Here is a 27,119-nt window from a genome sequence, read left to right on the forward strand (position 1 = left end):
TTCAAGTCATTTGCCGCATGACGTCGAGAAAAGTGGGAGGAAACTGGAGAAAAAACACACAACACCCACATTCATGAGGGCTGAGGACTGGGAATCAAACATTAACGTTGTCAATTCAATTTACATGTAATTATATATTTTACATATTTTATGTAATTTTGTGGGTTCCTTAACATGTGGGCCTATGTAGTTTGGTATGTCATTGTTATGCAGTTTTTAAAAAAACATATTGTTATTGTACTATTTGCAATGCAATTGAGTTTTTACTTTTATTACCAAATGTCTAACGGGTGACTTTCAGTAAACGTGCTCTACAAGAAAAGTCAGAACCACCTAATTTTTTCAGAAGACGTAGCTCCTAGTAATGCCTGCAGAACCATGCTGCTGATGTTTTATCACCCGGCGGTGGCCGGCATCATCTTCTACGTTGTTGCGTGCCGGGGCCGCAGGACGAAGGCAGCTGACACCACAGACTCAACAAGCTTATCAGGAAAGATGGTTCTGTCGTGGGAGTGGAACTTGGTGACAGAGAGGAAGATGCTGAGGAAACTACACTGAGTATTATGGGCAATACCTCTCACATCATCCACGGAAAACTGGTGTCACACCGCATCACCTTCAATGGTAGATCAGAGGAGCACCACAGAACTTCTTCCGGTGGCCATCAAACTGTACATCTCATCCACCTTAGACACTTATAATAATAACAAATAATACCAACACTATACGCAATTGAAGTGAAATATTATATTATTCCACATTCTAATGATCAGAATCAGGTTTTATTGTCAAGCAGGTTTACACATACAAGGAACTTGGTGTGGTGTATTTCTTCAAGTATAAATATAAAAGATATATAAATAGGAAACAAAGATTTAATATAATAAATACTATGAGCACCAGGGGAGGGATTGTGCAATATGTTGTAAGTAAACATTAGAGACTGGATTGTGCAAAGTACAGTTAGTTTGTTATTTGCCACGGGAAGTTAAAGTGTCAATTATGATTTATATATTATTGCACACGTATTTCTATTTTCACTTACATTTTTAGACTCAATCATCAATTGTTTTAATCGCGTTATTCCACAAAATCTTCTGGTACTGTAATCTTGAAGCAAGCTGGCACGAGAATTTCCTTATTTCCTTTCCTTATATGTCTGGGTGCTAAGCAACTGTACCGTAACACCATGAATAGACGGGCATGCCATTTCGGGGGTGGGTGGGAGTTTCCGTGTTTGAGTAACCTCAGCGGGGCTGTCAGTGTGCAGTACCGAACTAGTGTCTGAGTGAGAACCGGCGGACGTGGACATGGACCCCGACACTTTGCTCTACGATGTCCCCCCGGCTGTGCTCGAGGGCTTCCACAGGATCATGGACTGCGGAGGGGACACCCTCGGGTGGCGTGGACTGGGTGAGGGGAGCGTCTTTTACACACCAGTCGACCGCAGCCACATATTTAGATGGTTACAATCGATAAAGATTTCATCAGACGGTCGGTAGTCTTGACTTCTGTCAACAAAGCAGAGTTTACTTAACTTCTACTGTAAAAAAAAGAAAAGAAATCCTAAACAGGCACACAACCTTTTAACTGTGGACGTTACATTGAAACATTTTGATTAATAAGATGAGGAGGATTCAGTTATTATGATAAAACTATCAATACATTTGGTTTGATTGTTTATGTTTTCTTTGGTGGCTAGTGAGCAACTTAAAGGGATAGATAGTTCACCCAAAAATGAAAATCCACTCATTATCTACTAACCACTATGCAGGTGGTGAGGTGTTTGAGTCCACAAAACACTTTTGGAGTTTCAGGGTTAACAGCCTAGGAGGCATTTTCTATTGTTTCTCTGTTGTTTTTGTATGTTTGAAGATGTGGTCCCCAGTAACTTCAATTGTATTGGATTTGGCTACAACCCTGTTTACCCCTGAAACTCCTAAAGAGTTTTGTGGACACAAACACTTCACCCACCCCTCCATTGAACTATCCCTTTAAAGTCATCCATAATAACCATGTTATCTACAGCCTGGGATGATAACGTTATTGATATAGCACCTTTCAAAAGAACCGTTACAAAGTGTTTCACAGAGGACAAATACAAACAAGGAAAGAACACATAGATGGCAAGAAGCAACTTAATGCAGCATCATTTAAAATCAAAGACAGCAAATGATATAGTCAATCGATCAATCAATCAATCAATCAGTCAATCAAATTTTTGTTGTATAGCCAATATTCACAAATCACAGTTTGTCTCAAGGGGCTTCACAGGATGCAGCATCCTTTGTCCTTAACCCTCAACAAGAGGAAGGAAAAACTACCAAAAACCCCTCGGGGAAAAACGTAGAAACCCCAGAGAGAGCCACATGCGAGGGATCCCTCTCCCAGGACGGACAGAAGGGCAATAGATGTCAAGTGTAACTGAACACATCAACAAAATAACAATATTTACTACAGTGATGAGAAAAGACAGGTTTATTCATTGTTTTAAGTATGTATGGAAAAGAAAAAGTCTGACAGGGATGAAGGGAGCAGCAATGACAAGAGGTGGGGTCAGTTATAGTGATGTGAGGAGGCATATTGTTTATATAAGCAATCTAGTCATGAACATAATCCACGGCCAGCTGCCACCACGATCCATTATCACAATCCATGATCCACAATCCACCATCTCCATTCACATCCCACGATCCACCATATAATACAAACTCTTAAAATCAAAGACAGCACATAAAATAAGGAAACATAATATATACAAAATTGTGTTACTGTATATACAGTGTGGGTAAAAGGAAATTAGTCTCTCAGCTTAATATGGCATCTTCTCTATGTCCGTCTTCATTCCTGGACCCCAGCTGTCCGAATCCTCCCCAGCTACTTAGAACTTCGCATGTTGGAGCGCTTGGAGGCGGCGGGCCGGAGTCCCAGCAGGGAGCTGCTGTGGTCCTGGGCCCAGCAGAACAAAAGGGTACGGGACCTGCAGAAGGTGCTACAGGACATGGGCCACCTCAGGGCCCTGCAGCTCTTCCAGGGTCCAGCTCAAGGTCAGTCACAAACATGTGGATTTTTTAAGAGGGAATAGACTTTCCTTTGTTTCAACAATGCTATTGTTTGATTACAAGGCTGACAGAGTAAGAGGGAAGTGCAAATTACACACAGGAAATATAAAGCCCCTTCCCCGTTCCTCTTTTGCGGTACACACCTGATATCTGATCTCGTAGTTTAAGAATCACCCTCGCCTCCCAGCGATTTACCAGCAGAGTCCACAGGGCAGACGTCAGCAGCTGAAGTGAAACGTGCGTGTGGGGAAGTGTGACATCACAATCCTGATCTGTTTCTGTATTCCAGTGTGGTCCGCAGCAGAAAACCAGACAGCCGGACTCACTTTGCAAGACGTCATAGAAGGAACCCGCAATTTTCATCCTGAAACCAGAATTGCAGAAGGCCACTTTGCTAACGTCTATAGAGCACAGATAGGAAGTAATACATTTGCAGTGAAGCTTTTCAAGCAGGTGACTATTGATTCTACTACTCAAAAAACCCCACTAATACTCACTAAAATCTGGCTTTTGTCTGGGAACGATGGAAACATGACACCCTGGGTGAACGGGCTAATCTGGCAAGATAGCGAGGAACGAGAGCACCTCAGTTTTTGGTGCATTCATGAAATTGTACATGACACAAATAATACAAAGTCAAAGTTAAACTACTTTTTACAATTTTACCCACATTTAAAAAAACCTACGTATAGGTATAACCTAGGTATAACGTATACCCGCTAATTTTGGTTTTAAGGAGGTAGAGGAAGAGTGGGGGATTTTGGGAGATACAACTATTTGATGTTTAGCCTTCTCAAGAAGACTCTCACTCCAGTCACATCAGGCATTCAAATTAAAATCCTTCTCTTGTTTGCGTGGGTCAAAAAAAAAAAAAAAGAAAGAAAGAAGAAGAAGAAGAAGGAGAGAAGATGGTAGCCATCATGAAGGGGCTTCATTACCTCCGCCAAAGAGGTTAGACTTTCACCCCTGTCTTGTTGGTTTGTTAGTATGTTTAGTTTTTTAAGCGAGATTACACTTAATCAGCTGAACAGATTTCCATGAAGCTTTGGAGAAGGATGGAACATGGGCCATGGAAGAATTCATCTAATTTTGGCGCGGGTACGGATAAAGGGGCAGATCCAGGAGCTTCATTTAAAACTTTCTTTTACACTGCGAGATAAGACGTTTTCCCCCATTTTCATTGATTTCTCACAGAATAATTCATGGATCTTGATGAGAAAACTCAAACATGTTTAGGGGACTCATATTTATAAGTGTGTGAAATCTAAATAAAAACCTGGCTCTAGCGCATTTAAATGTGGTTTGATAAAGGGGACTGCTGGGCCTCGGCAGAGGTATGTCTTCTTTTGAGGGACTATAGTTAGTTGTGTTTCTTTTTTCTTTTCCAAAAGTGTCTTGTATAATGGACATATTTAGCTGAGGTAAGGTGAGGACTTCTTCCTGTGTTTACTGGCTAATAGTTACAAGCTGGTTTAAACAGTCACATGTGATTATTCCCTCCCACTTACAGTGTGTATTGACATTGCTTTTGCATTGGGTTCACTGTGGTAACAATGTGGCCCTAACCACATCTGAGGGGGTTTGACTGATCGGATAGCAATCTGTCCTCAATCCGCTTATAGCTGCATTTTCACCTGCACCTTTATAAGGCTATAAGCCATAGCAATATATGTCAACCAAATGTGCTATTTGGGCTATTTGGGCCATAGTCACCATAAACCACATGGGTAACTTTAGGTTCACATCCAGATTACACCTTGCCTAGTACAATGCATGTTTGCAAAAAAAGGCCCACATTTGCTCTGCTGCACTGGTGCTCTGCTGTGTTTCTGTTTCACTTCCTCATGCGAAGAATACCTTGATCTGCTCATGAAGGAACGTCTTCATCACAGTCAAACCTTACTGAGCAAACGTTTCCCGATGTGGCAAGAGTCTAATCAACTTCCTTATATTCTCCTTGCTCATCCTATAAATAGAAGTGTGTTTTGTTTCTGTATACTATATATTTGTACTCTACTGTACAATGGGCATCTGAGTATTTTAAGTTTGCTAAGTCTCACTGATACCTAATTTGTCATTGTCCAGATAAACGGCGTGACCTGGAAGAAGCTGTGGGATGCCTTCAGAAAAGAAATGGAGGTTCATCACATGTATGTTCCAGCTCTCACTCTCCAAGTACCTGTCTTTGTTTTGTCTGATAGGGTTTGTCCAATATGTACTGTGCTGTTTGCGTTCCAGGTATCAACATCCAAACATAGTGGAGCTGCTGGACTGTTTCTCTGATGAGGATCACTACTGTCTGGTCTACCCATACCTCCCCAACGGATCACTTTACCACAGGCTGCACCCACAGGTACGTGTGGGGTTTACCTGCTGCAGTTGCTCATCCTGTGTCTGTTTGTTGCACCAAACCCGAGCACAGTGGTTGCCAGTAACACTTTACTCAGAAATCCGGAAGTGAAACAGGAAATTACGCAGCTTGTGATGCAGAACTGAACAAAGTCTTCTATGAGAAAATGGTAAATGAATAGGGCAAGGCAAAAATGATTTATCCAAAACAAAACAATACAAAAGAGAATCAATTAAAACAGTTAAACAGAGAATAAAAAGATAAAATAAGACATAAAAGTGTGATATTAAATGTGCAGTAATTTTTGGCCCTAAACCATTCTTTGCTTTATAAGCCAGCAATAGGAATGTGAAGTCAATTCTTCGACCGACAGGGAGCCAGTGTAAAGATCTCAGAACCGGAGTGATGTGATCCACTTTCTTGGTGTTAGTGAGGACTCGAGCAGCAGCATTTTGAATCAGCTGCAGCTTTCTGATGGATTTCTCAGAGAGACCTGTGAACACACCATTACAATCAAGTCAAGTCAGCTGAAGATAAATACATGGAAAAGTTTTTCTAAATCCGGCTGAGACATAAGTCCTTTAATGCTCCGTGTTCACTGTGTGTGTTGTGTCCTGTGTGCTGTGTTCACACGGAAGGGTCAAAAGCAGAGGACAAATTCCCCCCCATTGCATGTAGTGTGTGTGCAACGTTTTTATGACAACTGTAGGCTGCCACTGGTTCTCTTTCATATTGGAAGGAGAGAATGATGTGAGGGGTATTCAGCTGCAACATGCAACTTCACCACTAGATTTCACTCAATTCTACACACTGACCCTTTAACAGTGGATATCAGGAGTTGATTTGAGTGGTTGTTATTTAAATCAGTGGTGTTCATTCTGCTCCAGCCTGTTCACTATGTTGTAAAATACTGTGCCATCATGTGTCATTTCTAGTCAGTGGTCTGTGTCCAACTATGTTTGGCTATATTAGCTGTTTGAACCCATTTATCTGTGTTAAGTCTGAAGTGGTATGTTGTCACTGTGCAGGATGGAGAGCCCCCTCTGTTTTGGGAGGAGCGTCTCACTATCATCAAGGGAATCGCAAAGGCTTTGCATCACCTCCATATGGCCAGGCCCTGCCAAGTGATCTGTGGCAACGTCTCCAGGTACAAGCCATCACACACCTCACCAACACTGCACCATGCAGAAAACATTCTGTCACTGTGCACATTTCCAGGTTTATACTCCCGCCCTGAATTGGAAACATTCTTCCAAAAGACTCACCCCTTCTCCTTTCTTCATGGAATAACCATTTTAAAAAGAAATGAAAATGTTTTTGGATGTTGACAAGAATTTATTTTAAGAAACAAGGTTTGAATTTTACTTTAGAATAATGTAAGGTCTTAACCTTGCTATGTAAAGTGCCTTTAAATAGTGCATGTTATGATTTGAATATGAAGGATACCTCAGACACCATTGTTTGCTTTTTGTTCCTCATCCTCATCCACTGCCTACTTTAATTTCCTCTCTTTTGTCTATTTTCATTGATGAAAGAACACTTCAATTTGTATCGTGAACAAATATACAATATACATATTTCTGTGTGTGTATACATACGCACATATATACATGGTTTATGGATGCTAAGTGATTTAAAAAAGGAATCTAATATTATGCTTCACCAAATGTACGAAATCGAAACAATAATGATGTGAAGCTGCACTTCATGCTGCACTTCAAGTTAAATTTGGCAAAATGAGTTGTCTGTGTAAATGTGGGGCTACAGCGAGAGCAGCACACACAGGATGTGGCCGTCTTTTCTTTGCAATATATGACATCCTAGCTAAAGCTTTCCTCTTCAATGTTAATGTTTCACTTTTGATATGATGTTGGTGCTATATTATAATTTTTATTGATAATAAATATATAATTTAAATATACTTTGTATCAATAGTTTTTGAACTTTTTCAGCACATCTTAACAATGCTGTGATAGTACTGATAACCGTTTCATTTCAAGGGTGATAAATTATTTTATGCATTATTAATTTATAAAATTCAACCTATTAATCTGACATTCCCAACACACATCTGTGAAGTTCAGAGTTTGAGTCCACATCTGTTTGGCTTCTCCTCACAGTGAGAACATACTCTTAGATGACGCCCTGCAGCCCAAGCTGTCAGACTTCGGGTTGGCCCGTCTACGTCCTTATTCAGCCATTCTTCAATGCACCATCACCCTCGACACGGGTTCCCACAGCAACCCGGGATACCTCCCTGAGGAGTACATCCGGGACGGCAAGCTGACCTTCAGCCTGGACGTTTACAGCTTCGGAATGGTGACTAACAGGATCACATGAGCCTCGATAACTTCCATCATTCTGTGTCTCAAGAGAAACTTAGAACAATGACAGAACACAAACACATATTTGCTCTCTTTTAGCTCTGTTTTGGGTCTCCACCAACTCCACAGGGAAATATCAGACTCTTTAGCTGCTAAATGTTTCTGTAACTGTGCGAATGTGGGACTTTAGGGCAGTGAGTGTGAATCCACAGCACATCCAATATTACATTTGATCCCAGAAGTGTTACCGGAAAAATGTACTTGACGCATCAAAAGCTCTTATTGTGTATATTTTTTCAGTACAGTCCAACACCAGTCGTGTTTTTACATCCGTGCATCATGTCTCACAAAGTTATCTCATCTTTAGCAAATATAATCTTATTTTGCAGAAGTAATTTACAATTATAGCTGTAATGTGGTGGAGGAGAGGAAGCACATTATTTAGCCCAAAATAGAAATCATTAACTTTCCACCGGTGTGTCTCACATCTAAAAATAGAATTATGAATAATGTTGTGCAGAAGCATTTGTGTGCAGACGATTAGACCATGATTCCTTAATTTTCCATTAATGCCTGTTTGCCTGCTCACAGGTGATAATGGAAACAGTGACAGGACGGAAGGTCATAGAGGACGCACCCAATCAAAAACTGCTGGTGAGTCCACACTGAACAGCTAGATAAGTGTTATTGAAGCCTTTATCTACATGCTACATGTCTTACATCAACAGTCCCGAAAATCCAGAAAATAGCATCTAAATAATAAACAACTGTATTGCAATCGGCAATTTCAGTGCAGTGACCACACTAAAGCTATGTAATAATCCCAGTCTCCTACTGTTATGATCATAGACATAGAGTTTCATATATGATCAAGGCTCATATTTGTAGCTTTACTTAGCAGCAGAATGCATGTCCCTGAGTGTACATTTTAACCACATCTCTCATTCCCTTGCTGTCTCTCTGTGTGTCCCTCTCCTCTTTCAGAGAGACGTGTTAGTCACAGAGGTGGAGAACAGTGGTGGTGGTGTGGACTCTTGTCTGCGTTTTTTGGACGAGGCGGCCGGTCGCTGGCCGACAGCAATGGCCATCAGCCTCCTGGCTCTGGCCTTGGAATGCACTGCAAGCCGCCCCCGCCTCAGACCAAGCATGGAGAACGTGAGCACTGATGTAGTTCTTTCTATCCTTTTAGGACCAGTATCTGTAACTAAAGAATTCAAGCTCAAACTTTATATAGCACCAATTACACATTATTTCAAGGCACTTAAAATGTATATATGCCCTGTTCAGACCTTGTATTAACACCAATCCAGAGAGGCCCAGTCACATGTGGACAGCACTGAGCTCGTCTGTTCACACCTACAAATAAATACCAATAAAATGCGTCCTGAATGTGTCTTCCCCTTTTCTTATGCAAATAATATGTCATCCTTCATCACGAGAGAACAAATTATGTTATTTTTACCCAGTCTGAGTTTACACGTGTCTGATAACAATGTGTGTGTGTCTGTGTCGTCACGAGTGAGCAAGCAAGAGAGAGAGCGGTGGAGAGAGTATTCAGAATTAGTATTCAATTCAATTCAATTCAAAAAACTGTATTTGATTTATATTTAAGCTCTGTCTGACTGGTTGTTATAATGAAAATAATAATAGTCATACTCGTAAATGTAATGATGTTATTGATGACAACAACATCAGTTAATATTAATAGTTGTTATACTTCTGTCGGTCCTGGGAGAGGGATCCCTCACATGTGGATCTCTCTCAGGTGTTTCCCCTTTGAATGGGGTTTCTGTCGTTTTTTCTTACTGTTGTTGAGGGTTAAGGGCAGAGGATGATGCACCGTGTTAAGCCCTATGAGACAAATTGTGAATTGTGAATATAGGCTATACAATGATGATTTTAATTAATATTGAATAATGCTGATAAAACACAATAGGGTAAGAGTAAGAATAAGAACTGGAATAAGAACTGGAATAAGAATAAGAAGAGTAGTTGGGTCATAGTGTCAGATCTGGATCCTGCAGGGCTGGATTCAGACGTACCAGCAGAATGATAGTGAGAAGGCGTGAAAAACATTATTATTATGATTATTATTATTCTGCTGCTGAAATCCTTGAAGTAACAGTGGGTGTGATAAACTCTATAAATCTCAATTGTCTTCAGGTACTTCTGACACTGAGCCAGCTGCTTCCTCCGCCCAGATGCCCGCTGGCCGACCAACCCCGCAGCCTGCACGATGAAGCCACTGTTACTGCCCCACAGAGCCCCTTGTCCTCCATCCCCGTGGAGCACGACGAGCAGCGCAGCCCCCTTGCCTCTTCATCACTGACAGGGCCCAGCGAGTACAGCCAGTCAGAGGTGGCCTACCTGAGTGACACTATGGGGCCCTATGGGGAGGCCGAACCCGACCTGTACAGCAGCTTGCCCGTGGAGTGCAGCTGCTCGGCCGAGGCGGCTGGCCAGGCCTGCGAGGACTGCAGGGCCAACAGGATGGCCGCCGACCTCGCAGAGAGTCCTCAGTGTAAGTCTGTTGTTAAGATACTCAGTTCCCCAAGCACAATGTGAAAACATTGAGAATGCATCTGATCACAGTTGTTCCTCTAAAATGTACTCAGTCATGTTCACCAGTTTTTGAGAAAACGGCCCAAAAATACTTACGTTAACCGTACTTTTTATTTCAGTCAGACGTCTCATGTTTGAGATGTGTATTGCAGCCATAGAACTTCATCACTCAGATATGATTGCATTAGTATAATAGGTAGTGGGGACCAAATACATTTTACCCCCTGTCAAAGCCAACTGGTGGATGCTGGGGAGGTGGAGGGGCTGAATCAACAGGCAGCATCACTGACGCTGTAGCAGCGGTGGGGGCAAGCAAAGGGAGTGATGTGGAATTTTTGCAGCTTTCTTTATTATTATTATCGAGGTTTGTGGAGAGTGAGATGTGTCACATGATCAGAGCGGCGCAACTCGAGCTGATTGGCTGAACTAGCTCGCAAACGTCACTCCATTTTGGAGGTATCTGCACCTTCAACCACTAGAGGGGGACAATTTTCTCATCTCAAGTTTTTGCTATTAGGGTCCACACTAATTGTCCTAAAGGTACAATCTGAAACTACAAAATCTTTAAAACTTCGTAAATTTCAATTTCCTTTTTGTGGAAAAACAATAAATATAAAACAACTATTTTCATTACTCTTATGTTGTAATCTCCGCTCTGGACAGCCATTGGCCATTGGCCTTATTCTTATTCTTAAACTGTCTTAAAATCAGACTGGCTGATCTTGCTAATGGGGACATCCTCACATAAATGCAACCCCTTACATTTGTTTATTACATATGCTGTGTGCTTGCCTAGTAAAAGAAATCAAGGTGTGTGTTTGTTTGTGTGTTTTGGGCAGATTCCAGCATGGTGGAAAACAAAGCCAAGAGCAGGCTGAGGGACAAACTGAGTCTGTACAACAAAGGGCTGGTTCAGACAGAGGAACTGTTCTCTGAGGCAGGGCTGCAGTAGAGGGCAGAGTTCCTGTTTCGGTCCGGACAACTTTTCTGTGGACCTATCTGAGTGTGTGTGTGTTTCTGTCTGTTTGCTACTGTAGCATCCTCTGTACTGCAGCAGCTCATACGTGTTGAGAACATGTTTCTCAGGTGATCTGATCATAAGCGCACAGCTCTGAGTTCAGCAGTTCACACCTGGCATTAGAGTGGGTCTCCACATGTGTCTCCTGTGGCTGGACCTCCCCGCTGTATATATAGTTACACACGTTATTGCCACTACTGTTATTAGCATTATTATTTTGCCGTTATTCTATGATCTTCAACAGGTTACTACCTCTATAACTTATTTTTTAAATCAAGAGTGGCTCTGTAAAGATCTCTGTTTGTACCTTTCCGTTAACCGACCCTGATGCATTAAACCAAATCTATCTGTTTTATAAAGAGGACTGTTGTGATCAATCCAGGTGTAAGAACCCTGAGATGCCATGTACACAGTTTGATATGATTGTTTTATTTTTTAAAGGACAAAAACCCCGGCCATACAGGCTACAAGCTTAAAGGACTTTTGTAAGAAAAGAATTTATATAGCACAACAACACACACATTCATTTTCTATATCCAGCACCTTTTGTATCACACACCAGTCATACGTTGTCAGCACAGCCATTAGGGGCAATTCTGGGCTCATCTCGTCCCGCGAAGGTTCAGGGCTAATATTGTATACTTTAAAATCCATATTGGAGACAAACGTTTCCTCTGGGCCAGATCCACAGAAGGGGCTTGGGCCGGTGTCCTTTGGCACAACGGGCCAATACTGGCACAAATCCGGTCTCTTTAATCTGGCCCTGCTCTGGTCTTGACCGGATCAAAATTCATGCGGGTGATATAAACCAAAAGAAACCAAATCCACGCCGGATAATTACATATTTGATAGCTCATTCACTACCAGTACACAGCAGACTGTACGAAAAATGGATTGGATGTAATCAAACTAGCAAAGTATTAACTGTCTAGAAGGCTCCGACAAATGTGTCCTTCCATCCCTGGGAAACAAAGTCTCCAACAAAGGATCCTTCCCGGCCCAGCCTATCCCAGGATTCATTACACTTCAGTGACAAACCATTTTTCAAAGAGGTCATGGTGCCAGCAAGCGACAAGACATCCGATGCACGTATCACGCTTGAACTCAACTGAACAGCTAACAGTACAGGCAACAGCAATAAGGGGGGGAGCTGGTAACACCAATCACAGAATCCCCTGTAGACCAGGCCGTCCCATTTCGGTTTGGCTGTTATTTGCGGTCTATCTGGCCCGTGAAGGAGACGGGCAGACACAGCTTTCCTCAGAGGAAAATGGCCGCCCCGTGAATATGGTGAAATTGGGTGTTTATAGTTAGACGCCTGAGAAACAAGATGGCCACTGGAAAGTTTAGCGGCACTTTATTGTCACAATCAGGCCCAAACTAAGAGGGCAAAAATCCTCAATTTGAATTTGTTTCGTTATTTGGATAACCAAGTCAAGTCTGTGTACGTTAATACTGAAGAATACGCAAGTTTGTGTCTTATTTACTGTGCGGCTGGAAGAGACACATAACTGCGACTCATAGTTCCACAGTGTGAGCGTGCAGCGGGGCCTTCTCCTGGATGAGGCTGACGAACTCGTGTTTCTCCAGGCAGCCTCGACATTCCTCCCCCCATGAGGCTAAGATGTTCCTCAGCTCCAAAACTCTCAGCTTCTTCAGCCCATCGCTGCTCAGATCCTTCAGCTGAGGCTCTGCACACAAAACACAAAATACACGAGAATGGGACTCAGGACAGCGTAATAGCGTATATCTCTGTCAAAAGCCCAACAGTCCCCTTATGAAACCACATTTAAATTCACTAGATCCACAAATTGCACACACTCATAAATATCAGTCTCTTACACATGCAAAATGTTGTAAAACACAATGTTAGCCTTTGTCGTGCATCTGAAACACAGATTTTACCATAACTGAGCTGACAGATCTGTGTGTCTGTGCTGCTCATGCGCTGACAGATCTTCTCAACGGGCACGTGAGAGGCCAGCGGGCGGGACACTGATGCTGTGACACGTGTCGCTGAGTCACTACTGGCTCCGAGGTAGTAACACTAAGGACGGCACAGGAAAAGTTAAAGTTATTGTTAAAAAAAACCCCTCTGTTCTGCTTTTCTAAATGAACAAGATTCAAGTCCTGAGGTGGCTGTTAAAAACTAATAAAAATGCCATTCTTATTGTATTGTAGTGTGTGTGTAAGTACTCTTGCAAAGATAACTCAACAATGCAGATGGATTTGTAGTTAATTAGGATTATATGGGCGTGGGGGGTGAGGGGGACGACACCCCTGCCATAGAAAACGTGTTGTGTGCACAGCAGAAGTGGTTTGTACAGAGTACTCAGTATTTGGGGAATTACGTTCATATCTGTCAAATCTGCATCTGAAAACATAGACCGTCTTTAATGAAGATTCTATCAAATGAGAAGACCCCATCTCTACTGCAATGCACTTTTTAGAACACAGTGAATTATATATTAGTAGATACTTCAGCCTCCTTCAGTCCACATGTTCAAGTTTCCTGGGGCAAGACACAGAACCCTAAGTTTCCCCTGACGGCTGTACCACCAGAGCGTGAGTGATAGAGAAGAGCTACATATACTGTAAATGAACTGGTGGACGTGACTCTGAGTGGTTAAGACTGGGAAACATTCTCTATAAATACTGTCTATTTACATTTTCAGCCCAGTTAAGGTTGAGATTTATTAAAAACTAAAATATAGGGTATAGCTATGAACCAAGGATGATCATATAAAAGATCTGAAACTATTCTGCATGTTAACAAGAAATTGTAGTTGCCTGCCATACCACCACACTTTTCCACAGTACCAATCATCTGCAAAACGTAATTTAATAAAAGCTGCCATTGAACAGAGAGGTTTTCGTGGAGTGTAATTTGAGGCTTTGTAGAGTATCCGCAGTCTGAAAAAAAAAAACCCGTCAGGAATAAAGAGGAACAAAATCAGAGGAAGATCTTCAAGTCAACTCCTCTGGTCCATCAAATCCAAATGGAGAATGACTGACAGCTATGTGGGCTGCCACGGTGTTACATCCTGGGAGTGTAAAGGTCTAACCATCGATATCTTAAGAATGCCTGGAGGGAACTTCTTTAAATTTGGTACAGATTTTCACTTGAACTAAAGGATGAACTGATTAGAATGTGGTGGTCAAAGGTCAAATGTCTAGGTCACCTTGAACTCCCAAAACACTTTTTGGGCCTCTCTAAATTGATATCTCAAGATGGCCTTGAGGGAATTTCTTCAACTTTTGATCAGTTGGACTCAAAGATCAACTGATGAGATTTTAGTGGTCAAAGGGTAAAAATAAGTAGACAGAAACTGCAGTGGTTGGAGGAGACATACACCTTTTAGTTTTTTTAATAATTGAATTGAGTTTAAGGGACTGAAGTGTATTTTATTGTTTCCACAAATATTGAATTTGGATTGCTTGTGTGCATATGAAGGAATGAACTAAACTGAGTGTTTACAACAAAGTTCAAACTGCTCATCTGCACAGCTGTGTGACCGAAAACCAATAAAGCAAGATATCCAAAACTGAGGTGAATCTATTTGGACGTAATACAAGTCTCTGTGGTCGTGGTTACAGTAAATCCTCACCAGCCTGGCTTCCTTCCCCTGGGCGACGGTGCATGCCCGGAGCAGCTCCTCCTCCACCAGGGCCGGGGTGAGTTCTGTGTGGGCTGAGTTCAGGCTGCCGTACAGTCTGTGGAGGAAGCTCACACACACTGAACACCAGTGCACTGTTAGTGGACGGGACTCACTCATCCATCACGTCAGGGTGTCAGACACGTGTATCAGTGTTACAGTGCACGGCAGAGTGAGTTTGTGTTTCTGACTCGAAGATTACAATCTCTGTGGGCCCACCCCCACTCCAGTATAAATAATATGAACATAAATGAAAACACCACTGTTTATATGTTTCCAGTTACAAGTTATAGTATAAGCTGTATTTTGCACACTGTGGCCCACTATATAATTAAACTTACTCCTCTATTTACATTTATTTCATCTCCACTACTGGAAAACCTCAGAAGCTACATCCTGAAAGTTGTGTCTGGGGTTTTAGATTCATTTCCACAATCTGATAGTAGATGTTTAGCTCTATTCTACGGAAGCGTATTGCATTCACTTGAAAAAAAAAAAAAGTTGTTTTTCTGAGATAACTAACTCGGAAATTCCGAGATAAGTTCTGTTTTTCTGAATAATAAAAAAAAAAGTTCTGTTTTTCTGAGATAACTATCTCGGAAAAGCTTTTATTTTGAAAGTGAAGTTCCTTACACTAACAAACGAAATATTTGAATTATGGACAAAAATGAAAACTATCCTTTATCTATCTGTAGCATATCCCCGAAAGATGGTCGAGACTTTCAACTGATGTTTTCAGGTTTATTTGAAACTTCCCTAAACAACACCGTAAGAGCGTGTGCCTCTTCGGAGGGTCGCTAAAACATCAGACCTTTCCTTTGTGAAGTTACAGATTCATAACAGGAAGTCCGCGTCTATACAGGAACTTCACTTTCAAAATAAAAGCATGTAAAAAAAGCTCTGTTTTTCTAATTATCTCGGAAAAACAGGAAAAAAAAATAATTAGAAAAACAGAACTTATCTCGGAATTTCAGAGATAGTTATCTCAGAAAAACAGAACTTTTCTTCTTTTTTTTTCAGAAAAACAGAACTTATCTCGGAATTTCCGAGATATTTTCGGAATTTTTTCAAGTGAATGCAATACGCTTCCGTACTATTCCTCTTTAAATCACAGTAAAACCACTTGTTGAATGTTGTATCCCAGTTTGGGCAGCGCGTGCAGGGCAGGTTATGGTGCAGAGAGCTGACACGCAGGGCTGATTCTGACCCCCCCCACAGAGGCCCCATGTGACTCCAGTGCTTGTTATTGATTACTATTATTACTGGTAATCGCCTGTAGAGAACTTGCGCACACACCATGCTGTCTAACCTTCACAGTCGGCTGCGGCAGAGAAAGTAGAGCCTCTGAAAAACAGGAGAACGGCCAGAGACAGCACCGACATGGTGGCGTGAGTTATTATTAGCCCCGGGTGTCTCGGCGGTGAGGAGCCCGGGGACCTGCGTCACCGCACGCGTCACCACGTGGCGTTCACACTTTGGGACTCGGGGTCACTTTTACGTCCAGAGTGAGACTTTCTCACGACTCCCGTTTCTCATGTGGTCATGTGATCCGTCGTTTGTGAGAATCTGGTGACGCCAGCCCAAGCCTGAAGTTTGATGCGTGTATATTCGTGGTGTTACGGTAAAGAGCGGAAAAAAAGCTGAAAACAAATGTGTAATGACGTTTGATAAAATAAGTAAAGACAATTTTGCTTTACAAGTTTCAAAAGTAAAACGAAATGGAATAATAAATGTGTGTTTTTCTTAAAGAAAAGTCCGCTGAACTTCCATTGTGGCACTATTGCTCTTAACTTGCTCTTATATTAATTACTTTAAAAAATGCTTATGGGGTGAAGATAATTTTCACCTCTCTCTTTTTCAGGGTGAACCCCACTCTCAGTATGTCAAGTTTCAAGTAATTTTACAGTAGACATTTAGATAAAAGTAAAAGTGAAAGTGAGCTAAATTTTCATTATGGCAGTCATAGCTTGCTCTTATAAAATATTATTCCAAAAAACAATAATTAAGAGCTGACAAAAAAACGCCTCACCTCACTCTTGTATATTGTCTGTGTGTCAAGTTTCAGAAAATGTTACAGTGGAAATTCTGCGAAAATCAAAGGTATACTAGATTTTCATTATTGGAATAATATCTTGCTCTTATAAAATATTATTTAAAAGAAATCCTTGAGAGGTGACACAGATTTCACTTCACTTTTGTTCATGGTGACCACCACTGTCTGTGTGTCAAGTTTCAAGTAATATATTGTAGAAAGGGAAAAACATCTCAAGAAAGAAAGAAAAAGAAAGAAAGAAAGAAAGAAAGAAAGAAGAGCGGAAGTTAAGAAGGGGCCCTTGAACACATAGTGGGAGGCTTTTGTTGTGAAAGAGCTGTACCGGAAGTCGTCACTGGGAGCGGAAGCGGTTCGCGCATGCGTGGTTGATCCCTTGGAGCAGAGAGATTCCAGCATGGCCGCTATCGGGGTTCATTTCGGGTACACATGCGCCTGTGTGGCGATATTTAAGGTGAGTGTTGGCCAGACTCACTCCGCCGAGCCTCTCACGCACCAAGCGTCTCAGTGAGGTGGAGAAAAAATGGCGACATATTTGTTGTAATACCCAGAATTCCCTCTGACACATGTGGCTGCTGACACTGTGTGAGCACTATCATGGTGTCATGGGAGTTAAACTGTCTTTAACGATACACGTTTTCTTCTTTCTTCAGTTGTACACCTCCGCAGTGCAGCCTCAGCCAAACGTGCTTTAAATGGCAGAAAGTAGAACCTACAGCAAAGCGTCTCTTCCATTAATATTCACTGTAATGTTGTTTAAGGATTTTATCAGGAACAAAAAGGTCCCATCAAGTGATTCTTGTGTGAGGGTCCTCTTATGGAAAGGAGCATGAAGGGCCAGACTAAGTTCTGGGAATGAAACGGACTTCTCACTGCTGATGCAGGGCCATTAAAAGTTAATGGATCTTCTCCCAAACCTGAGGTTCTGTATCAGCCTGACACGTCCCTGCAGCTTGTATCTGTTTCCATATCACAATATGGATGATGTTCAGGCATCGCAGCTCCACTTAATCCATCAATTGTTTACTTATAGCACTCCGTCCCTTTTTCTGTCAGTCACCAATGTGACCCACACTTCCTGCTCCCGAGCTCCATCTCTGTCCCAGCTGGATGTACCTGAAACAGCTGCAGCAGGATCCTGAAGCACCTCAGCTGACTCTTCTCAAGGCAAAGGAGTGTTCTGTCATTCTAAATCCTCACTCTACGTCTTAAGAAGCCAAATCACTCAGGGGATGATTCTTTTTTTTATATCCAAAGCTTGTGACCACAGGTGAAGATGGACATGTAGGGCGACTGTTAACTGGAGAACTCAAGTCTTCAGGTTCGGTCCTGTTTAATGTCAACATTGCTGCTGACACGACTACTGCTGAGCTCCTGCTGCATCATCTCTTGATCATGATCCTCTGCAGGGACACAATAATGTTTGGATTGATTAACTGTACATCTACTGATTAATGAAATTATTAATTGCTTTGACTGTATGTGTGTTTGTTCAGGATGGGCGGGCTGACGTGGTGGCCAACGATGCAGGAGACAGAGTTACTCCGGCGGTGGTGGGCTACAGAGCCACCGAGCAGGTACAGCATCAGCTTCACTTGTCTTTACATCAGTTTTCCTGCAGGACGCGTCGTAGCTGAGTGGGTTTCACAAGAACTGGGATCAGTCTTTCTCACAGCTCCTGTTTGGAGCTAATGTCAGCAAGTTACCAAAGGTGTTTTCACACATTAACTCCGGAGAATGTCCGCAGGATTGGGTCTGAACTATCTCTGGACTTTGCCTTTCACACATGAACAGTGCAGCAGGAGATTCTCCGCTCAGACGCGTTCACAACAACACAGAAATCTCCGAAGCGTTTAGGCTAGGGGTTGTGCAGCAGGCAGAGTCGGGACATAATGTTATCACCAAGAGCGCTCTTGACATCTTCGTCTGTGTTTTCTACGTTTATGGCACCACCTTTTCATCCTGACATATATGTATTTTTTTATTTTTGTCATTTTTGCATCATTCACGGGTTAGACACGTCATCAACACTCCCACTCGCTAGCATCTCCCTCTGTGTTCTCACAACGTCTCATTGGACATCCTCCAGAGTTTTTATTAGGGGGCTCCCAGAGAAACTCAGCAGAAAGCTCTCACTCGGATATTTGCATTCTCACATACTGCCTCAGGAAATTATCCGGAGTTCAGTGTATGTCTGAAAACAGCTCATGTCAGGTCTGATGCATAACATGACTTCTAATCACAGACATAGGACATGATGTATTGGTTGAGACAGGTTAAGACTGTCGTGACTGCATGACATCATGTTGCCACGTCTATATGACATCATACCCTAACCCTAACCCTTAGAAACTTAACACCAATCTGAAAAGTATTGTATCTCAAGCCTGTTTCACAGTTGTTGTGCATCACACAGAGATGTAAAGGTTTACTTTATTATAATGAATCAACATTTATCTGGTTTTGTATGAAATCTTGCCATATGAGATACGAAATAATAATTTAACTAAAGCAATGCACGATATGTTTTTCATTATTACTCATCTGGACCCTATTTCGTCCTTTACTACTAAAACATAATTCAAACTTCAGATCCACAATGAATGGATCCCTTTTAAATGTCTTTATTGTTATTCATTTTTAATTATTCAAACATTTTGCCCTTAACAATTCTTTGCTGCTTGAACCTTAAGACTCCTTCATTCCTTCCCTCAGTTTTTCAGTGATTGCAGTTGAAGTTGGATTGTGTGACTCCTCTGCAGCTCAGAGTGGCTTCACGTTTGAAATGTTCTGACTGAGTGATGTTTCCTCTCCTTCAGATTGTTGGCATCGCAGCAAAGCAAGGACGAGTCCGCAACGCCGCCAACACAGTTGTTAAAGTGAAGCAAGTGCTGGGTAGAAGGTAACACGAAATATTTACACTTCATATTTGTCTTGCTGGCTAATATTAAAGTACTGGAGACCCAGTCTTATATGAGCTTGACTCTTGTTGTATATTGAAGTTAAAGTGGAATTCTGGTCCTTTTAAACTTTTCCCTATGTTTATAAATGTGGGTGTGTAAATGAATGGTACAAAAACCTTTGGAATCGGTCCAGTAGATTGCCTCCACCGGCAGCAGCAACACTACAGTAGTGGCTGCAATGTAATCTTATGGGGCAACTGCGACAGTCCAAGAAATGTACAAAAGTTCTTTTGTTTTTACCAGTAAAAGGCTCAAATTGTTATTCTGGCCTTGGTCGCCTCTTCCAGGTTGTGGAGTTTTCCCCAAAAAATATTACACTGATAATCCTTTTGAAATAGATTGTACCATCATCAGAGCAAATCTAGAAGAACCACTCTGGTGCCCTTTGAGGGAATTCTCTGTGTGCAGCCAGTAACCAGTTAAATTCCTTGTTTTTGGAGAAATTGTGTGTTTTTATGCGCCTTGACTCTCGAATTCAAAGCTAAAGGAGTGATTCATGTTATAAAGAGCCTGTAGTCAACAAAATGAGTTAAATGTTGATCATCCCTGCAGGTTGACAGACTGTTTATCACTGTATTAATTACAGATTTCTTTCTGTCTCGGTCTCTCAATGAACAGCTTTGATGATCCAGAGACACAAACTCACAAAACAGAGACCAAGTGTCAGGTGAGTTTGTGACCAGATTCACTTTGTTGGTTCTTTTTTAAATCCCCAAATGTCTAAAATAGGAGGGAATATTAGGGCCATGTTTAACAAAAAAAATATCAGAGAACTTGAGAATAAAGTCGTAATTTTACGAGAATAAAGTTGTTAAATTGTGAGAAAAAGGTCATAATTTTATGAGAGTTAAGAAAAAAGATTTGGTGGGGAATAAGCACTGAGGAGAACAAATGCTTGCTTAACTATTTTATATTACGACATTATTCTCAAAATCCAAAAGGCCTTAATACTAATGTCGTTCACGTGCTTTACAATTTATTATATTTCTTTCCTTCATTTACATTCTTTTATTTGTCATGTTCTGTTTATCAGTTGTCCTCAGTTAAAAGTAACAATGGCTTGTCAGTTTTGTGTCTCAGTTTTTTTTTTAAATGCTTGTTCAACACATTGGAGAGTAAAGCAGTGATCGCTGTTTTCAGGTGGTGAACAAAAAGGATAAGCCTTATTATGAGATCACAGCAGGAGACCACCCGGAGTATGTCGCTCCAGAGGACGTCGCAAAACTCATCTTACACAAAATGAAAGGTAACACACACACACACACACAGAGGGTACTCTGGAGTTTTTGTGTTACGAAAACCGAGACTTTTGGAAACGCTGCTGGCCTCATTTTACTTTTAAAACTCAGGGGCTGCGTTTTAGTCTAGATTGCCATAAACAAAGACTTGGAAACCATTCCGCAGACATCCACAGTCTCTTCCTGATTAGGTCTTATCAGTCACAACGTGGCTAACATTGGTGAAGGCAAACTGTTGCTAATGCTGCTTTTACACCACAATTAGCAGGTATATGTGTTTTGTTTTTTTCAAATGCAGGTAAACTTGTAAAAAGGGCTGTTTTTTGTCTGGCATGCTTCATAAACAGTTGGTTTATTGACTGTTTCCATTTTCACAGAAACGGCTCAGTCCGCTCTGGGCTCCGATGTAAATGAAGCGGTCATTACCGTCCCTTTTGAGTTTGGACATGCTCAGAAGCGTGCTCTGAGGTAGGTGGCGTTACTGACTCATCCACTCGTCTGTGCAATGATGTTGTGACACAGCACTAATAAATAAAGCACTAACCGTGTTTGTTTTGTGCAGGGAGGCAGCAGAAGCTGCAGGGTTCCATGTCCTGAGGCTGATCCACGAGCCTGCTGCTGCTCTGCTGGCCTACAACATCGGCCAAGAAAACCACTCTGGAAAGAGGTAACACTGAAGACGAGGAAGAGCAGCGTGTTACTGTTTTAGAACGTAGGACAAGATGGTGATAATCCCTTGTTCGCTTGAAGGTCTTCTGCACTAGTTTGATGATAAGTTGCCAACCACGACCAGATCCAGTGGATGTTGGGGACATATCATCAGTTGTTTACCTCAGCGTCATAGGGTGTTCAGCCTTTTAATCACAAGACCTCCTTCTGCTAAGGCAGGCCCACCACAGGCTGATCAGACCTGAGTGTGTGTCCCCAACATCTTGAGGCCCAGTTGGGGCCATTGCCACATACATAGCCTCTTCCTCTTATTTGCTGTAGATGGACGTCTGGAACTTCAGTTGTTGTTTACATCATAATCAGAATGATGATCTCAGTGACTTTGACCGTGACGTGATTGTATGTGTCCGACAAGCTGGTTTGTGTGTTTCTGAAACTGCTGGTTTCAACAGTCGTCAGTTTTTACGGTGCTTGGAGCTCACAAAGGCTACATTTACTCAGATAACCACTCTTTACAACTGTGGTGAGCAGAGAAGCATCAGAACTCACAACATGTCCAACCTTGAGGTGGATGTTCAACAACAGCAGAGACCATGTCAGGTTCCACGTCTGTTTCCTAAGAAGAGAAATGTGAGGCTGCAGTGAGACAGACTCAAACACTGGTCAGATGCTTGTCAGTCATGGTTTGAACGCCATGGTCGTCTCAAACTGGTTTCACGAACACCACAGTGAGTTCAGTGATCTTCAGTGACCTCCACAGTCACCAGAAGTGAATCCAATAGAACATCATTGGGATGTGGTAGAACAGGAGATTGGAGTCAGAGAGAGGCCTGATTTACTGTTAGAATTATTAACAACTCTAGATGCTGATTATTAATATATTGTTTAGAAAGTTACCCCAAAAGATTTCATATCTGCTTCATGATCCAGATTCGCACCAACATTTTATGGATTCTTTCTTCCCCTTCCTCCAAGTTTCGTGGGGATCCAGGGTGAAAACAAAACCTCCTTAATTACAGTACACAATAATTTTGTTACACAATACGTAAACAGATGTTTCTCCATCACCACCTACAGTCCTGTCTTTGGTTGTTTGTCTCCAGCGTCATGTGATCAGTTGCTTTAAATGCGCGAGTTTCTGTTTGCTTCCTGTTGTTTACATCATTTCCACCTAATGGCAAGAAAGTAATTTGATTTCCACCCAGTTTTCCCTGACGATGCTCTGCACTGTGTTCACAGCCACGTCCTGGTGTTTAAGTTGGGCGGGACGTCGTTGAGCGTGACGGTGCTGCAGGTCAACGGAGGAATGTTCCAGGTTCTCAACACCCACACAGACCACAGCATCGGAGGAGAGAGCTTCACCGAGGCTTTGGCCCAGTACTTGGCGGCCGAGTTCAAACGGTAGATATTGTGTTGCACACGACAGTTATTGGGGCCAAAAGCTTCACAGTGAACAGATCACTTTGTTAGTCCTAATATTACACCCACATGTTTTAGCGCCCCTCTAGAACAAACACAAACACAAGGCGTTCTTTTGGTTACAGGCTTTTATTTCCTTCTAACCTGCTGTTAGAACTAAAGAACATCAGAAAATTAGACTATCAAATACAGAGCATTATCATAAGCTGCTTTCAGTCCTTTTCCGGACAATCTCTGGAGGGGCTGTATGTGAGCCTCCAGAGTTTCTCTGGCCAGTTCCCAAGTAAAAAAGCCTCATGTACCCTGACTCCCGGCCCCTTCGGTTCCCTCACACACACCAGCACCTAAACCACATTTTAAATACCCTCCAGCTATTCTTACATTCTTTGTGTGTTGCGCAGCACCTTTAAGCACGATGTGAGCTGCAACGCCCGGGCCATGATGAAGCTGATGAATGGAGCCGACATGGCCAAACACTCTCTGTCCTCGCTGGAATCCGCCAACTGCTTCGTCGACTCCTTGCACGATGGCATTGACTTTGATTGCAACATCTCGAGGTAAGACGTTAAACCGACCTGGTAAAAGATTGGAAACATGCTACATATGTACAGATGAGGCTGTAGGATGGAGTTGAAACAGTTTTCTTAAACTCAGTATTAAAATATCTCAAACTCATGGTTCCATGGCAGGGGTGGGTGGGGGAAGATCACAAGAAGTCAATAAGTCATTATCCGGAAGATAATGTATTAGCTCAGCAACACAGCTGCAGTCCTGCAAATAATACATAGGTGTCAATACCATGTCTCTGTACATGCAAACTTGACTTAATCATGATTATTCAAAAATGTGTTATTGATATCGTGTTTGTATACAATACAATCCAGGACTTTCTAAATCATTTCTGTCTCTTCCATGATGATGTACTAATTGTCTGGTTCACACACCAACATGGTAATGATTAGTTATTACATAATTAATAACTATTTGCAACACTCCACTTGTTGACTCTACATTGGCAAGTTTTATTACAAAGTTTTATTTGCAGCTATGATAAACAAGCAACTAAGAAACGTTCTATGTTTAATATGAATGTGACATATAACACAGACAGGGAATTTCTTCAACTTTTGATCAGTTGTTAACATTTGTTAACATTTCAGTGCTCAAAGGTCACAGTGACCTTATATGAATCTTGAAAAAAAAAATGTACGAATCCGTACACCGGAACTGCACTGGTTGGCAGAGGCATACAACCGGTAATTCTAGTTTATCTGTATGTGTGGGTTTAATGGAATTAGACAAAGTCAGTGTGAATAAGTAGTTGTTACCAACGTGATGACGTCAGTATCATGTTTCCTCAGAGCTCGATTCGAGCTGCTCTGCTCATCACTCTTCAACAAGAGCATCCAGCCAATCAAAAGACTGCTGGAGGAGGCAGGGCTCTCCACCAGCAACATCAACAAGGTAAAGTGTGTGTGAGAGAAGTGTTTGAACTGATCCATCTGGGAACGCACAGTTTGTTCACCTTTAAAGTTCATATTTTATCGAACGCAACATGCAAGATGCTGATGTGTCGGGTGTGTCTTCAGGTGGTTCTTTGCGGCGGCTCGGCCAGGATCCCCCGCCTCCAGCAGATGATCCGCGACATGTTTTCTGACGTGGAGCTTCTGAGCTCGGCGCCTCCTGATGAGGTCATTGCGGTGGGAGCAGCGCTGCAAGCAGGCTTACTGGTCGGCAGAGAGAGACTCGCCCCCGAGGAAGAGTCCGTCACAGTGGACGTTTCTGCCACAGACATACTTGTGAAGGTAAAAACACAGTTGAATTTTTCAGCAGTGAGAATATAAATAATTTTTTTTATCTTTGAATGTACGGACCAATTCCCCTCTAAATATTGATCGCTAAAAAAAAAAGTAAAAATATAGTGCAGAAGAAAGTACAGATATGTGTCGTGGAGTAAAATTTAAAAGTACCTTAAAATAAATCTACTTAAATAAAGTACAGATTCATTTAAGATATACTTACGTACAGTAACTAAGTAAATGTACTCTGTTACATCCCACCACTGGTTTCTGCAGGAAGTGGATGAATCCGGAGCGGAGCAGTTCACTGTTCTTCTTCCATCCGGCACGCCGCTCCCCGCCCGCAGACATCACATCCTGAGCGCAGGGGGGAAACTGTCCTCCCTCTGTCTGGAGATCTACAAGAGATTGGTCACGGAGCAGCCGGAAAAACTAGCTAAGGTACAGAGAAGCACCAACATTGGGTCACATGTCCTGATTCCACTGCTTGGAGGCAGATCCTAGAATTTGTCGACCTCACTGGGATTCAGAATTTGAGATATATCTCTATCTATATATATATATCTCGAATTTGAGATATATCTCAAATTCTGAATGTTTTAACAACCAAGGCAGAGCAATCATCTTATCCCAGACTTCTGTACCATTTTACATTTACTACTATTTTTGTTCATATAGGTGCTATGTGCGAAGGTTTGTGATCATTTTCTGACAAATACAAGGTTTTGATTGACTCTGTTATTTGTGGAGATTTCTTGTGCAGGAAATGGATCTAAACCAGCCAATAGATGCAGGCACATAAAGGCACAAAACACTGAGGTGAAATATATTGTATAGAACATATAGAGACAATCTTACCACAGTTAACTCAAGCCGTTTTCAGACATAACCTCCAGAGGATGATTTTTTTTTCATTATTGAGTCTGTCATGTCATCAACATGTTCACTTGACTTTTCACCAACCTGCTCCAGATGTTTGGTGACCTTCCGTCTGTAAGGTCACATTAGGTTATGAGGTGTTGCACACAGACAAAGGTTGAAAATAACAATCGGCTTGCCTAGCTATACTGGCACACAGTGTAAAAATATGAAAGAGGAGTTGATAATTAATAATTGAAATGAACCATTTATCTGTTGTGTGTATTTGTACAGATTATCTTGAGAGACCTGCAGCCCACAGAGGAGAACCACGACATCGACACCGTGGTGACCATGAAAAGGTATCCACCCTTCCACGATCAGTGCACGGGTCAATTAACGGGACCACTTGTACATCATGAGTGTGTCAGTGTGCGCCCACTGACTGTGATTGTTGAGTTCAGAGTCCTTATGGCTGTGGATCAAAAACAGGGTGATTTGGTGGATAAGGATCTAAGTTTCTTTAGAATGATGTAACTCCTCTTTCCTAACTGAGTGATTTTCCTGTGGGGATCGTACATTTGTTCTGATTCAGACTCTTTCTGTATGTTGCAGGGACGGCTCCCTCCATGTTTCCTGTGTAGAGCAGAGCACTGGCCGCTCCGAGGTCGTCTCCATAGCGGCTTCCTCCTGAAGCCACTGAACTGCAGTCCAAGCACACACATTATTACAGTGTCGCTGCGACGTGTTTCTTTTCTATTTTCCCTCAATAAACATGATAAAAAGCCCAATGATCCACTGTGATTTCTTAACTTCTGGATTCTTTTTTAATCATTAGAATAAAGCAGAATGCACTTTTTCTTTTTTTTTTTTTACAGAAGTACATTCCCAAGCTGTATTTCCCTACTGATTTATAATCGTATGGTGGTGGTGAACGCTTTTAGTAACTGAAAGAACTGCATGTCTCAAAGCAGCCAAAGTTCAGAATATAAAAAAGGAACTCATTATTCAGAGAAAGGGTGGAAGGGACTAAGGTGACTGTCCCTTATAGGAGAGTACCGGACAGAGAAGCGGCTAAGGGCAGACTTGGATGTCTCCTTACTCTATCTACATAAATTATTTTCTTGGCACTGTGGAATGTCTGTGTAGTC

General features: G+C 41.9%; 3 protein-coding genes across 3 annotated transcripts; 2 read left to right on the top strand and 1 right to left on the bottom strand.

The window, feature by feature from the left end:
- The first annotated feature begins 1,203 nt into the window (after nucleotides 1-1,203).
- Nucleotides 1,204-11,675, top strand: irak3 (interleukin-1 receptor-associated kinase 3). Its single transcript, XM_035146969.2, has 11 exons — nucleotides 1,204-1,413; nucleotides 2,859-3,047; nucleotides 3,352-3,515; nucleotides 5,148-5,212; nucleotides 5,301-5,415; nucleotides 6,441-6,559; nucleotides 7,533-7,731; nucleotides 8,328-8,390; nucleotides 8,721-8,891; nucleotides 9,900-10,257; nucleotides 11,138-11,675. The coding sequence occupies exons 1-11, from the start codon at nucleotides 1,311-1,313 to the stop codon at nucleotides 11,248-11,250; spliced, it is 1,659 nt and encodes a 552-aa protein (XP_035002860.1). The 5' UTR covers nucleotides 1,204-1,310; the 3' UTR covers nucleotides 11,251-11,675.
- A 47-nt stretch (nucleotides 11,676-11,722) lies between these two features.
- On the bottom strand, nucleotides 11,723-16,557 carry cdnf (cerebral dopamine neurotrophic factor). Its single transcript, XM_035146972.2, has 4 exons — nucleotides 16,282-16,557; nucleotides 14,925-15,052; nucleotides 13,222-13,363; nucleotides 11,723-13,007 (listed from the first exon to the last, which is right to left on the bottom strand). Exons 1-4 carry the CDS (start codon nucleotides 16,352-16,354, stop codon nucleotides 12,835-12,837), a joined length of 516 nt encoding a protein of 171 aa, XP_035002863.1. The 5' UTR covers nucleotides 16,355-16,557; the 3' UTR covers nucleotides 11,723-12,834.
- A 767-nt stretch (nucleotides 16,558-17,324) lies between these two features.
- hspa14 (heat shock protein 14) lies at nucleotides 17,325-26,759 on the top strand. The gene is made up of 14 exons (XM_035146971.2): nucleotides 17,325-17,476; nucleotides 18,519-18,599; nucleotides 19,842-19,924; nucleotides 20,604-20,652; nucleotides 21,126-21,231; nucleotides 21,601-21,691; nucleotides 21,786-21,890; nucleotides 23,132-23,293; nucleotides 23,713-23,868; nucleotides 24,673-24,775; nucleotides 24,901-25,116; nucleotides 25,387-25,551; nucleotides 26,263-26,330; nucleotides 26,584-26,759. The coding sequence occupies exons 1-14, from the start codon at nucleotides 17,420-17,422 to the stop codon at nucleotides 26,660-26,662; spliced, it is 1,521 nt and encodes a 506-aa protein (XP_035002862.1). The 5' UTR covers nucleotides 17,325-17,419; the 3' UTR covers nucleotides 26,663-26,759.
- The last annotated feature ends 360 nt before the right edge of the window (nucleotides 26,760-27,119 follow it).

The sequence above is a fragment of the Hippoglossus stenolepis genome, chromosome 22 (genome assembly GCF_022539355.2).
Source record: "Hippoglossus stenolepis isolate QCI-W04-F060 chromosome 22, HSTE1.2, whole genome shotgun sequence".
Taxonomy (NCBI): domain Eukaryota; kingdom Metazoa; phylum Chordata; class Actinopteri; order Pleuronectiformes; family Pleuronectidae; genus Hippoglossus; species Hippoglossus stenolepis.